Genomic DNA, 13,425 nt, shown 5'->3' with positions numbered 1-13,425 from the left:
TTTTTGTTTCTTACTAGTATATGAGATAATAGTTTATATTATAATTAATAACATCCTAAATTCAAAAACATGTACATAGGAAATCAGATTTTTCATTTTCATCCCCTCTCCTTGGCTGATTTTTTTCTTGACTAAAACCACGTACAAATAAGACCCTAAACACGTATACACATGAGCAGGATACGCAGCATACCCCATGGAGCTTCATGTAGAGTCCACAAGCATTGCACACAGGTTCGCCCTCAGCATTTCTGCGCCACAAAGTGGTGGTTGTGGTGTGGCAGTTGGCACAGGACAATCCAAGCCGCCGGGAGGAAGGCTAAAAAGTAGCACAAGACAGTAAGTGCACAGATATAAGTGATTTTATGTATATGCTACGTACATCCATGCAGCGTGTCCCTGTCATCAACAAGCATGTACTTTATTATAAATCAAAGGTCCCTGGGGAAAAGAATTTGAAGGGTAATTAGATTGACCTTTCTGGACCAAGAAACTGGAGTTTCAGGTGCAGTGCTCCATCCCATGTGTGTGTTTGGTTTGCTCCAGCATATTAGCGTAGATGAGAGAATAACCAGAACGAAGTCACAATGTTGGCCAATAACTGTGCTCACTGTTGTCAGAGGTCTGAGATAGAAGTCATGAAATGCAATCACAAATCACAAATGCCTGCCAGTGTTCTTAAGTGGCTTTGTGCAGTCTCCACTTCACCTGGAAACTAGAGATAACCACTCATTTCTCAGATAAATCCAGAGAAATAACCCAAAAACTTTAGAAGGGCCTATATACGTTATACTGATAGGAACGGATCTTGGAAAGTGTACGATATTTTTATAAAGAAATATATTTTAATACATGTCTTATAATTATCACGGTTGACTGCTGAGCTTTTGTATTATTCATTTTACAAAGGATAAGCAAATTTGATGGCATTGTTTTAATGCTGGCATTACCTTACATACAGTGATAGGGATATATTTTCTTCACCCTATCAGTACGATACCCAACTTTTGTTCATACAAAGGATTAAATGGTATTATCAGAAAGGGCACTGTCATTCTGATTTCCATGTTCCCTTTATGCCTATAATATCTTTAAAGGGAATTCATCTCATCTAAATTATTATGTGTAAGTTATAAAGAGATGATTTAAGCTAGTAAAAGTTACTCTCCAAAATGCCAAAATCTAAATTTGTTATTGAATTACCTAGAGAGGCAACTAAAAAACAGTGCCATGACTTCAGTAAACAAGCTGTGAGGAAAAATCCAAGGACCAAAATAAGTTGAAAGTTAACAGAATTTGGGAAGTTAGCTACATAGATTAATTTCACAAAGGAATAGTTTTAAAGAATGTATAACAAAAATATGAATTGAGGGTGTACTGGATATTCAGATGAAAGGACAGATTTTTCAAATCCTTTGCTGGCAAATTTAAAAGATAAAACTGAATTTTCCATTTACAATTCACATCCTATTGTATCACTTTCACATTATTCTTTATAGACAAGTCATAAAAACAAAGAGACACTGGTAGTAAGCCTCTTAGCGCTACAACATTTTTAAGAAGTCAGTGCTAAGAAAAAATAGATTTGACTTTTGGTTGAAATGAATATGCTTGGCTGACAGGCAAACTATTTGGGGAATTGCTTTGCTAAAACAATAAAAACACAGAAAATCTTATGCATCGGGTTTTTCTTTTTTCTTTTATGGTTAAAATAAAATAATTTCCTAGGAGAGCACTGCTTTCTCTGTGTAAATGTGAAATCATTAAACAAAGGACAAGAAGGTTCATTTTATAAACAGGTCATTTATGACAGTTTCCAGTGGAATTTGAAGCCAACGTGAAGTAAACTTGTTATCAGAATTTGCCATTATAACAAAGAACTTTATGACTGTCAACTGCAAATCATAAGTGAAGCCAGTCTCCATAAACATGTGAAATGAAGGTGAATGGGTTATAAAAGGTCCTTGTAACAAATGATCTCAGTTATATTCATCACTGACAAGGAATTCAAGTTACACCATAAATCTCTTATTTTGCAATATATTACAAGTTCAAATTCACAGTGATTGGTTCTGTACTGCTGGCTAAACAAACTTGGGTTCAACATTCTGAGAACTAAGCTAGATCCATCAAAACCATAAATAAGAAACTCACGAGAACTAATTGATGAACACGCCCTTCCATTGGTATCATTTATAACCCATTTACAAAGCACAATGGCTGACCTTGGTCACTGCCAAAACACCTGCCACACAGAAGGAAAACTAACAGATTCAGAGATGTTAAAAACTCTTTTCTGCTAACAGTTATTTTTACAAGTATGCAAAATGGCACAATCTAAATACGGATGTTACTATATCAAATTTAGAATGCAACTAGAACCCAAAAGGCTACTATTCTATCAGTATTTCCTTCAATCTCAAGAAAATGTCGTCTTGCTGAACTCAGCTAGTATTCAGCTCAGTGTGCCTTTCAAAAAAAAAAAAAAAATCAGTTTCACTGTTCATACACGGAAACAGGGAACTTCCCTGGAATATTTTCTGACCACTACTTTTTCTTTTTTGAATATGATACGTAAGAAATGAAAACCATACGGAGTCAGACGCTGAAGTTGAGGATGCCCTTTGAAGACGATTGTTAAGCTGCGGGAGGCTATATAACAAGTTTAAGGTACATACGCACGTTAAATTAACCTCAGCTACTTTATTTTAAATGCATTAAAAACAAAACAACCATAAAACTAATTGCTTCTCTTTAAGGTGTCAGACTTCCATTGTGATGCAATTTCACCCTAATCTATTTAACACAAACAACATGTGTAGCATTTGTTCCTGCTAATTAGAGTATAACAATTAAATAAATTACTTGGATACTTAAGACGTCTGGCATCTCACTGTAAAATATTTTACTTTAAAAGGTATTAAGAGCCTGAGTGCTTGGTTAAACAAATGTTAGCCTTACAGTGGGGCCTGTGAACATTTTCATTTATTCTCTCTAATCACTACGGCAGTAAATGCCCTCTCCTAAAACCACACCTAACAATAAGGGATTTTTCCCTGAAGAAAATCAGAATTCCCATAATTTAAAACATAGTTAAAAATGTGTTTGGATTGGTGAAAATCCCCAACTTGAGAAGAACATGACTGCATTTTTCTCTCAAGTTCTATGTAGTTTTCTGAACAGCCAGATTTCAAAATAACTAAGGTTAAATTTTCATCAAACTCAAAGACAATCCAAAAGAGGGATGGAAATGGGGGCTAAAATCTGTCTCACTCCCAGAAGAGGTAGAAGGGACCCAAAGGTATAAGGAACAAAATCAAAGGAACCCAGGACGAGGCTGTGGAGAGTAAGGGAATGTGGATTTTGCGGTTGTCATGTTCTATGGAGGGTGAGGGGGTATAAACCAGCACAGTTTTCCATAATAAAATCCAAACCACACCAAAGAGTACACAGAGAAAAAGATCTTCATCTGACCTGGGTCGGTATACTCAGAGGTTACGGTCATGACCAATTTCTTGTGTCTCCCTCCAAAATATTCTAGGGCATTTACAAGTACATCTAGATTTATATAAATATTGACTTTTGTATATTTTGAAAATGGTAGCTCCCTACACCTTCCCCCTCCCCCTTTTATAGACATCATTTCCTAGGTGTAAATGTGGGGAAAGGCTGTCTTCGTTCCCCCAGACGCTGGTTTCGGGACGACCTCCACTCGGGCGCGCACGGGCGAGCGCTCAAGTGGCCGAGGAAGGAAGGGGACAGCTGGGTTCCCGCGCTCCTGCAGACCCTGGTGGCCCCGGGCCGCGCCGCACCTGTTCCCGCGGGGGGCGCCCGGGGCGAGCCGGAAGCGCCCGGGCTGCTGGAGGAGCGCCGCTCGGGGCCCGGCCGCAGGGGAGGGCGGCGCTCACACTCACCACGCGCTTCTGCGGCTTGATGAGGGGCCGGCTGAGGCCGTTCATCTTGCTGTAGAGGCCGCAGGCGTTGCACAGGTAGTGGCCGGTACCGTCCCGCCGCCATAGCGGCGTCTGGATGGAGCCGCAGTTCACGCACTCACGGCTTTCAGGCAGGTCCTCCAGCAGGTCTGCGACGAGAGCGGGGACAAGAGGCTGGGTGAGGTCGCGCTGCTCCCTGCCCTCCCCGGGCCCCCCCGGAAGACCCCCGGTACCCCTGGCCGCGTGCTGGCGACGCGCTGCCCGCCTCCCCGCCCGCGCCCTTCCCCACGGATCTTTCTGCTCCGCAGCCAAGCCAGGAGCCGGCTGTGGTCACTATTGCTCTGGTTCAGCATTTGTCCAATACTTCTGCAGCCCTGGGAGTGACCAGTAAAACCCCAGGAAAGGAGCAGGAGGATATGGTGCTGAAGGCTGAGTCCCAATCATCCTCCTTCTGTCTCCAAGGACCTCGGAATTGAGATGAGCTGTGGGGAAGTCACTTTGGGTCCCCTGACCCCTCCTTTTGGGCTGTTCCCAAGCGTTTCAAAACTGAAATCTATCTTAATTACAGTGTGCCACTTATCAAAACTGAGCAAGCCATACAATATCAACACGGATCACTGACCCCTGCAGCAACCCACAAATATCCTGGGACAGAGTAGGGCCCAAATAATTTTTTTATTTCTGTAAATCCCAAGTCACTTTTATTTAAAGTATTTACTATATCTGCCCCCTTCCTTTTCTTAAAAAAAAAAAAAAAAATAGACAAGTGAATTGAGAAATACTGTTCTTGAGCACTTTATCGATTAGAAAGTGACTCAGGTCTCCTAAGGGGAAAAAAAGACACCAACATTAACACACAGAGATAAATGTTAAGTTTTATGTTCATGCCACAAGGACCGAACACTAAAACATTCTGACTTCCACGTGGGTCTAACTGCTTCTATCTGCAAAATTTCTACAAATGATTGCTATTTTACTGATTCAAACATTATTAAAACCATTTCAGTGCTAAATAAAACTGTTTCCTATTTTCCTACACTAAAACTTCAATTCATGCAATCTATCTAAATTGTGTTTATGTCATTTTGCTATTTGGGTGGTTTCTGGTGTTTACAACTAACCTAAACCTGTTCATAACCAAAAAAAAAAAAAATCTTGAAAATAAATGGTTGTAGCATTTATTACATCTGCTTAAATTGATTAACTATGAAAAAAAATTGATTAACTATGAATGTATAAGCACGATCTAAAATGAGATAGGTACAAAAGACAAATAAAATAAGATAGGTACTTATTAATTAAATAAGTACTTTTAAAATAGACTGTAAAAAATAAAAATATCCTTCTGTTTAGGGTTATTTATAGAGGATTTAAATGTCCGAATTTGGCTTTCTTTAAGAAGCATTTCTGAATCAATTTTTAAAATAAATAAGCATTACATTTTAAAGTTTTATTTGAAGTTGTGTGCTAGCAAACCTTTCTATTCCTTCTCATTCCCAAGCAGTTTACAGCTTGTTTCTACCACTCTACTTGTAAAGATATTTAAATGTGTCTTTGGCATGAATAGTTTTTAATTCCATTAATACTCTTTACCCTACAAAACAAGTCTCCTTCCTCCTCAAGAAATAAGTTTAAAAGAAACTAGCATCCTACATAACTGGAGTTCAAAGTTGTCATGGGGATACAGCAACTTACAACACATCACAAAGATTTATTCTTCTCCGCCCTAAAAGCCACTATTGACTACGGTAATCAGTAAAATGCTCAGGACTTCAAGGACACTGAAGTTAAACAAGGTATTTGTCTTAGTTGTTGACTTTAAAATGTTACCTATCAGAGACCCTCTCGATAGAGGAGTGGGGCATTCCCTGGAGAACCCAGCCCTATGCCTGGCCTCCTTCCCCCAGGCTGGAAACAATAAAGACTCCCAGAAGACAGCGTGAACACTCCAGGTAAATCTCTTTAGTCATCTGAAAACCCAAAGACAAAACTTAAAGTCCACTTTGGATAAATAAAATTTCCAAAGTTCGTTTATTTTTAATTAAATCAAATCTACAGCTCCCATTTTCTCCCTACCACTTACCCAGCAGCTACAATCCTTTGACTAAAATAAGAAAACTTTTTTTTTTTTTAACAATTACAAAATCTTGATTGTGCTAGACATTCATTCATCAGTTTCTCCATCTACCCTCACCCCCACAATTCATTATCGTCTCCCAATACGATGACTTGGGATCCCCTGGGGAGAAAAAGGCTGTGGGGAGAGGGGCACAGCCAGTGAATGCCGTCGCAGGACCCTGAAAATAATGGAACACAATTCGGGAGCTCAGGAGGGCGCTGGGCTCCAGGACTGTAGCGCTGTGAGGACTCCCCCCAGGACTCCCTACCACCTACTCACCATCAAAATCAGGGAGAGGTGTATGGAGCACGTTCCCAGAGGCCTCCACACTGTGTAGGTAGAGAGAGCTCAGCGCTAAGGTTTAGCCCTGCTGTCTGCCTAAATCTATTAAAGAGTGCCTTCAAAAATAGTCTGTTTAAAAAAAGAAAAAAATCGAAGCAGAGAGGCAGGGAATCTAGCTAGGAAGCTGGGAGGAGAGGTTTTGGAGGTCAAGGTTTCTCTAGCAAGAGAACACCTGTGAAGACAACCGAAATTAGAGGTCTTTTGCCTCCCCCGACCCCAGACTGGCTGATTCTCAGTAGCTTCCTGACTTAAAAGACTCTATGCAGAAGCTGGGTGTTCCCAAGCCCTTCCTAGTTTTGGGTTGTTGTTAGTGAAAGTTAGTGAAAGGATAAGCTAGGTTTAAAATGAAATTTGTAACTCGCCTACTATTGCACCTTACTGCCTCTGAAAAGCTTTTCTATACAAAATAAGTTTCTTTAAAACATCCAATGACTCCGATTATGACTTTTGGGCTACTTCTCTTTCTGTCCTGTGAAATGCTGGAGGACTAGGGGAAGAGGGGCATGGAGACTACACTAAGGTGTGTCAGGAGATAAGTAGAGCTGCAGGATCCAGCTCCCACTGCGTTGCCCCGACCCAACCCTACACACTCTTTTGGATTCCCTGCTGGATTCCCGACTGACAAAAGCCTCACCCTAACCACCACCCCCCTTCCCTTGCTTTGAAGATTCCTCACCTCCCAGTCTCTCAGCTCCAGCCAGGGAGCCAGCCAAGGGTTCCTGTGCCACAGAAAGGGTGACAGCGCTCTGTCTCAAGTCTATACTCAACAGGGCCCTCCCTACCCACTCTACACCGCAGTGAAGACAGTCTCCAGGGCCAGCTTCCCAGAGGAAAGCAGAGGGAATTTTGAGACCAGAGTCTTAGAAGAGGTAGAGAAAGAGAGGGAGGGCTTGTTACCAAATAATCCATTGCCCCCTCCCAGTGTTACCAGGAGGGCTATTCAAGTCAGATCCTTCACTTTCAGGCCACTGCCATTTCCAGTGTGTCTTTTGAGTACAAGGTTGGCAATTCCTCAGTTGATCCTAACTAAGTAGGGGCCCCAGAAGACTTGTCCCAAAACCGAGCACTGAGGCTCCCAGGAAAAGCCCAGACCTAGGGTGTGAGGACACCAGTTAGGATAATTGAAGCTGACATGCCTCCTGCCTCTTTGCCACCTCAGTGACTCCCACACCTCGCCTCAAACAAACAACAGCCCCCCCTACCCCAAAAAAAGTTTTGTCTTAGGAGTCTGTCAGTTTATCAAATGGGTTAAACACAAAGCGAGAGACCTGTAAAAGCACCACAAAGTACCCAGAACACTGCAGCAGCTGAGAACAGAAGCCAGAGTGGTCAGGCCAGGTTAACACAGTTCATAACCTCCTCTGCTTGAGCAGAAAACTTTTCAAAATGGGGTGTTTCCAGGTATTTTTACAACTGTGTTTTCCCAGTTCACCCAAAATTGCCCCCAGACATTGGAATGAAAGTATGGATGGCATGGAAAACTGGTGAAAAATCGGTAGGCTGAACTCTGGAGGAAAAACAGATGTGGGAGTGCCAGGATCCCTGGGTCCCAGCCTGGCAGGGGCAGACAGGGGCAGCAGCCCCAGACACCGCCGCCCAGGTGATGTCCAACCAAAGGGCCCCTCCACCAGCTTTCCCTCGGGATAGTCAGAAGGCTGACCAGCCCAGGTATCCCCCCTCTTTTCTCCCTCCCACTGAAGGGGAAGCCAACTTGGTCCTTAGGTCCTTTTCCACTGTGGGGCTCTTAAATACTCTCCTTGAGGAAAACACAGTTCCTCCCCTCTGGAGAGCTGAACTGGGTGAGACTGTGTTTTAGGAGAGGGTGAATCAAGAGCCCAACACTCCCCTAAACTTACCCACCCCAGTAGAGTCTCATTCTCCCATTTAGGCAAATTAGGGTCTGTGACAGATCTCAGGCCCTGTCAGCTCCTTCCCTGGCTTTTTTTCTCCAGTTGCCCACCCCATTCACTGTTAAAGTCCCTCGAGCTTCTCCAAGGCACTGAGATGAATACGCGCACCTTGTCTCCTTCGTGGAAAGGAAGTGAAACAATCCGCAAAATAGAAGCACCTCATCAACACTGCCAGACTCTGGGTGGCCCTGCCAAAGTTCTGCAAATCCGGCCTGGGGCCAGGCGGACCTCTAGGCACCCAGACAGAAGAGCTCTAAAAACAAGGCCCAAGTCAACCAGCTGCTCCACACCCCCCACAGGCCCCAGCGCTTCAGGCCCCCGGGCTGCGGCGCGCCTCTTACCTGCACTGGGGCCCCGCGGGACCGGGAGCGGGGCTCCGGCACGGCTCTGCAGGCTGTGCAGGACTGGGGTCTCGAAGGGTCCTGCGGGCCAGGCGGGAGTCAGCGGCGCACCCACGTAGGGCGAGTAGGGGTTCGGGTGGTGGTGATGGTGATGGTGGTAGGTCCCGTTCAGCGGCCGCGCGGCCGACAGCGAGCTGTACTGGTGCTCGCGGCCGCCCATGGCAGCCAGGCTGCCGCCGCCGCCGCCGCCCACGCCGCCAGCGCCACCGCCACCCGCCGCCGCGTAGCCCCCGGGGTCCCGCGCCGCGCCGTTGGCCACGGGCGGGCTGGGCGAGTAGGGGAAGCGCGCAGAGACGTGCGCTGCTGCCGAGCCGGCGCTGCCGGGCCCTGCGGCCCCACCGCCGGCCGCGCCGCCCGCGCTGCCGTACGGGGGGCTGTCGGCCGAGGCCTGAGGCCAGCCGGGGTGCGCGCCGGCGCCGCCCGCGTGGTTGGCGGGCCCGCTGCCCGCCCCCTGCAGGTACGGCAGGCCCGGTAGCATGGAGCCTACGCGGGTGGTGGGCACGTAGACTGGGGAGCTGGCCGCGGCCGCGGCCGCTGCGGCGGCGGCTGCCGAGTGCACGAAGCCGCCGGGCGCGCCGTCGTAAGCGGCCGGCCCCTGGCTGGAGAGGGCGGCGAGGGTCTGGTACATCTCCTCGGGCTGCTCGGGGGCGAAGGGGCTCAGCTTGGCGCCGCGGCTGGACCACAGCAGCTTGCTGGCTGTCGCGGCCTGGTCGAGGTCAGTGAAGAGCAGTAGGTCCTCCCAGCTCGACAGGGCGCTCCCGGGGCCTGCGACCCCGGGCGCCGAAGGTCCGTGGGGAGCCCCGAAGGGATGCGAGGCGTATGGGCTGAGCAGCAGCGAGCGGGCCGGGGGTCCCGCCGCTGCCTCCGTATCGAGCTGAGGCGTCCTGCAGTTGCTGGCGCCGCCGGGGCCACGCTCCCCACCCCGGGAGCAGCAGGAGGAGGAAGAAGAAGAGATGGGGGACGGCGGCGTGGAGGGCTCCCGCGCTGGAAAGGCTCCGGAGTCGCTGGCGTCGGCAGCCGCGGCCCCGAAGCGCTTCGGCAGGCACCAGCCGCCGTCAGTCAAGGCCATCCACGGTCCGGCGCCTCTCCAAGCTAACTTCTAGTTCCTGAGGCGGGGTGAGGGGAGGCAGGGACGGGAGGAGAAATCAAAAAGGGTTACAAACGCGCAGGCCACACATCTCACTCCACTGCCTTTTCTAGCTAATGAGATTTCTCAAACATCCCGTTTCTGCCCTGGGCGCGGGGTTTGGGGAAGGAGAGGGGAACGGAGCCTGGGCAGTCTCCGCCGGGTCCTCCCAGGACCGGGATATCCGCCCTCCCTTGCCTGCACCACTTGGGTCCCCTCGTCCTCCCGCCCACCCTCTCCGCAGCATCCTTCATCTGCGGCGCGCTAGATCCCAGGGGTGACGAGAAGCCTGGCGGAGGTTTCCCTTCCGCCCCAAAGTGGTTCCCTCTCGGCCGATGACACACAAAAGAACTTTTAAAGTAGTTGTGCTGGTCGGCGCTGCCTTGTCCCGCCTCGCTACACGTGCCCCTAGCCCGGAATACCTCAGCGTGAGGTCTACCCGCGTGAAAATCGTTAGCGTAAGGAAGGCAACCTGTCCGCGAAAACGAAACCGCCGCGTTCTCCCACACTGGCTTTCCCAGAGCTTCCCCGACTACGCTTGATGGGACGCAGTGCGAGCTCCAGAGAGAAGCGCAATTCAGCCCAGGGAAGGTGGGGCGCCGGGGCGGAGACGACAGTCTCTGACCTTCCGGGCCCAGGCACTGCTGGCTGCCCGCGGGGCCCGAGTCTCACGCCCAACACTAGTCCCCGTGGCGCCGCACACCTTAGACACGGCTCGAGTTTGCACCACCAGCGCGTGCGCTCACGCCGGCTGAGCCACCCCCTCCCACCCTGTGGTCATCCCCAACCGCGGAAAGGCCAGACCGTTCCGGAATCGGACGTAGCGGGGTGGAGCGGAGCACAGAGGAGGGGGAAATGCAGGGTTGGGGGGGGGGGGGTGCGTGTGAGACCGCCCCGGAGCCGAGGCCACCCCAAAGGGGAGAGCAGGAAGAAAGACGGGGAGACTCGGAGGGAGTGGGGAAGGGAGGCGAACTGCAGCCGGGAGGGCCTCCTCGGAGCTACTTTTCCAAATCGCTTCGTCTCATCGGAGATAACCATACTAACATTAATGCCCACACACAGACCCGGGCCAGATAGCAAGAAAGAAGTCTCTCTGCTCGCCTGACTGCCGGCTCCCGCCCCTTTGCGCCAGATAACTCGGAGATAAGGCTGTGCGCAGATAAGCGCTTCAGGGAGAGGAAGAGACAGCAGAAGTTGGTCCGCGGTGTCCCAGGAACCTGGGAGCCGCTACAGTCGGCCGCGACAGGAGAAGGAAGACACCCTCAGAGCCGACCGCGGCCCGCAGAGGGCCGGAGAGTCCGGGGCTGAAGGGCCCGTGACGGGTGGGGTGTAGGGAGAGGAAAGAGGGGAGCCCGAGCAAGAGAGGAAGCAGCCGAACCTCGGGTGCGCGCTGCGCATGGAGAACCGCCACCGCGGAGACCGCTCTTGAGCGCGGAGAGAGGCTGAGGGCGCCGGCAGGCAAGCGCGAGTCCGGGGTCTGCCCGGCGCTGCTGGTGAATAAAAAGGAGAGAGGAGGCGCCTCTTACTGCTCTGCCGGAAAACTGCAGCCTGCGCTCCTGATTGGACTCATCGAGCCTTAAACAAACAGCGCTCGCCGAAGGGTGCCAGGCTGTGGGTCGGAACTGCGCTGCGCGAGCAGCTGGGCGCTGGAGGTGAAGAGGAGGAGGAGGAGGAGGAGGGAGTGAGGGGAGGAGAGAAAAGAGGGTGGGGAGGGGACCGCGGGCGGCGGGGGGAGGGGAACGCGCCGCCAGGGCAGACAATGAGCGCCGCTCAGCCTGCGGTTGTGGGCCGAGCCCAGAGTACCTTCCCGGGAGTGGGGGCGAGCCCTTCGAGGGGGCGCAGAGCCCTGGGACGCCCGGGGAGGGGCGGAGGTGGAGGAACGCTTGACCTGGCTGGCGACCCACACCCATCCGGCGGCGCAGCACTTTCCTCCGCCCCTAGTTACACACGCACTCACGGGGGCGGGTGGGGGGAGCAGTGGCTGTGCAAAGCCCCGCGCTGCCACCGCGGCGGGAGGGATGCGCCAGCTTTCGGGTCAACGTGCCCCCCAGAATGAGGGGGAAAGTGCTTTGCTCTTCGGGCCTGCCCCGCTCTTCTGTCCACGTTAGAAGAGTTTTTGTTGTTCTGCAGCTGTATGGGACTGACCTTAAACTTTCCCCGACCTCTTCTCGAGACCCTGGGGCTCGGGTCGTGGTGGCCACCGGGGATCGAGGATCCAAATATATGGAAAAGAAGGAACTCCAGTGCCCAGCTTCTTATCTCTACCCTGCTTTTTAGAAACAGACCATAAATTCCTAGGAGGTTTCGGGAGTTCACGTCTGCACTCACCAGCTAACCTTTGGGAAAAACCTTTTGATTCGGGGTCCTGGTGTACTTAAAGGCTAGTCCCTGAAGGTGCGCGTGATGGAAAAAAGGGCTTCCACCCCAGTCGCGCCCCAAGATGCTCTCCAAGTTTTGGCGTCCCGTTTGCTCTGAGCTTATCCTGGAGAATTTCAGGTAAGTATTGGATAAGTCATTGGAAAGGGGGAGGGGGGGCAACTTCCCTGGACCCAGCGGGAAGTACCGCTTCCCCACCCCCACCCTCACATACACACCCCTTCTTCGCTCCCTCCAAATGGTTATCACAACTGTGTACAAACTGATACGGTCCTGAGCCGGCAAAGGGACTGGAAATGAACGTCGCAGGGTTATCAGCGCCGATCTGTCAGCAGCGAGGCGCGCGGCCGCAGGTTGGTCCGCAGGAGCTGTGATATATGTCTCGCTCCCTTTAGCGCACAAAAACATTTCTTCCGACAGACGTGACCCCAGAAGGCCGCGGAGAGAGAATTTTAACTAGGGCAGGAGGAGTTGCTTTGTGAGAATGGATTTTACAATTTTTTTTCCAGGTAAATCGAAGTAAATGATTTTCTAAAGGTCAGTCTCCCTGAAAGCATTTGGGCTCTCTCTCGCTCTCGCTCTCTCTCTCTCTCTCTTTTTAATATTGTGTTTTTCCAGTTGGAAAAGGAAGACAAGACTAAGAGAGTTGAACCGGGGTAGGTAGGGACATTGTAAAATATGGTTTAGAGAAATCGTGAGACTGAGTCGCTGAAAGTATGTTTCCTCACTATAATAGTGAGCTGTGAACCTGTGTGTTGTAGGGAGAGAAGGGGACAGACCCTGGCAATGAGGGGGAGGAGGTCGCCGAATCGAGGAAGTCGAAGAGAGTTCTTTTTTTAATTTTTTTTCCGTTCTTCGTTGTAAATTGCTGCTAAACACTTCTGACTTTTAAATTGCTGCTAAGACGGTCCATAAACCGTTCTCATCCAATTTAGTCACTTTTATTACATTCCTCTTTGCTTCCCCCAATCACTGTGGCGGTTCCCAGTTTCAATGTGGCCACAATCGGAACCAGTGAAGGTAGAAAACTCTGGAACAGAGATCGGCGACCGGAGCAGGATTCAGGGGCTTTAAATTTTAACCTGAGTTCGATCGAATGGGACTGGCAGAAGAGCTGACCTGGCGTCCGCCTGCCACTTAACTCCGACCAGGGCTGAAAGCTACTTTCTTTTGGGTTTTTCATGAGTTTCCGACCAAGTTTTTAACAGACTCAGTTTTT

General features: G+C 49.9%; 1 protein-coding gene and 1 long non-coding RNA gene across 7 annotated transcripts in view; one reads left to right on the top strand and one right to left on the bottom strand.

Moving 5' to 3' along the window:
* GATA6 (GATA binding protein 6) overlaps positions 1–11,477 on the bottom strand; it is a 66,063-nt gene extending 54,586 nt beyond the window's left edge. Inside the window, exons 1-4 of one of the 4 annotated variants that reach the window (XR_009604307.2) lie at positions 11,209–11,476; positions 8,645–9,810; positions 3,915–4,081; positions 194–319 (exon numbers count right to left, since the gene is read on the bottom strand). Coding sequence is in view for 3 of the 4 variants with exons in the window: in XM_078435381.1 (XP_078291507.1) it covers positions 194–319; positions 3,915–4,081; positions 8,645–9,773 (1,422 nt within the window). In the remaining variant the exon portion in view is untranslated. Of the gene's footprint in view, positions 1–193; positions 320–3,914; positions 4,082–8,644; positions 9,811–10,302; positions 10,422–11,208 lie in introns of those variants that run through there. The other 3 variants (XM_078435381.1, XM_060613429.3, XM_060613431.3) reach the window with 3 other exon arrangements.
* Positions 11,478–11,490: 13 nt separating this feature from the next.
* LOC132665840 (uncharacterized) overlaps positions 11,491–13,425 on the top strand; it is a 38,834-nt gene continuing 36,899 nt past the window's right edge. For all 3 annotated transcript variants that reach the window (XR_013551265.1, XR_013551266.1, XR_013551264.1), the window contains exon 1: positions 11,491–12,326. This is a non-coding gene — a long non-coding RNA (uncharacterized LOC132665840). The remainder of the gene's footprint in view (positions 12,327–13,425) is intronic.

This window comes from Panthera onca, chromosome D3 (genome assembly GCF_046562875.1).
Source record: "Panthera onca isolate mPanOnc1 chromosome D3, mPanOnc1 haplotype 2, whole genome shotgun sequence".
Classification (NCBI taxonomy): Eukaryota; Metazoa; Chordata; class Mammalia; order Carnivora; family Felidae; genus Panthera; species Panthera onca.
This window is presented reverse-complemented; position numbering and strand designations above follow the sequence as displayed.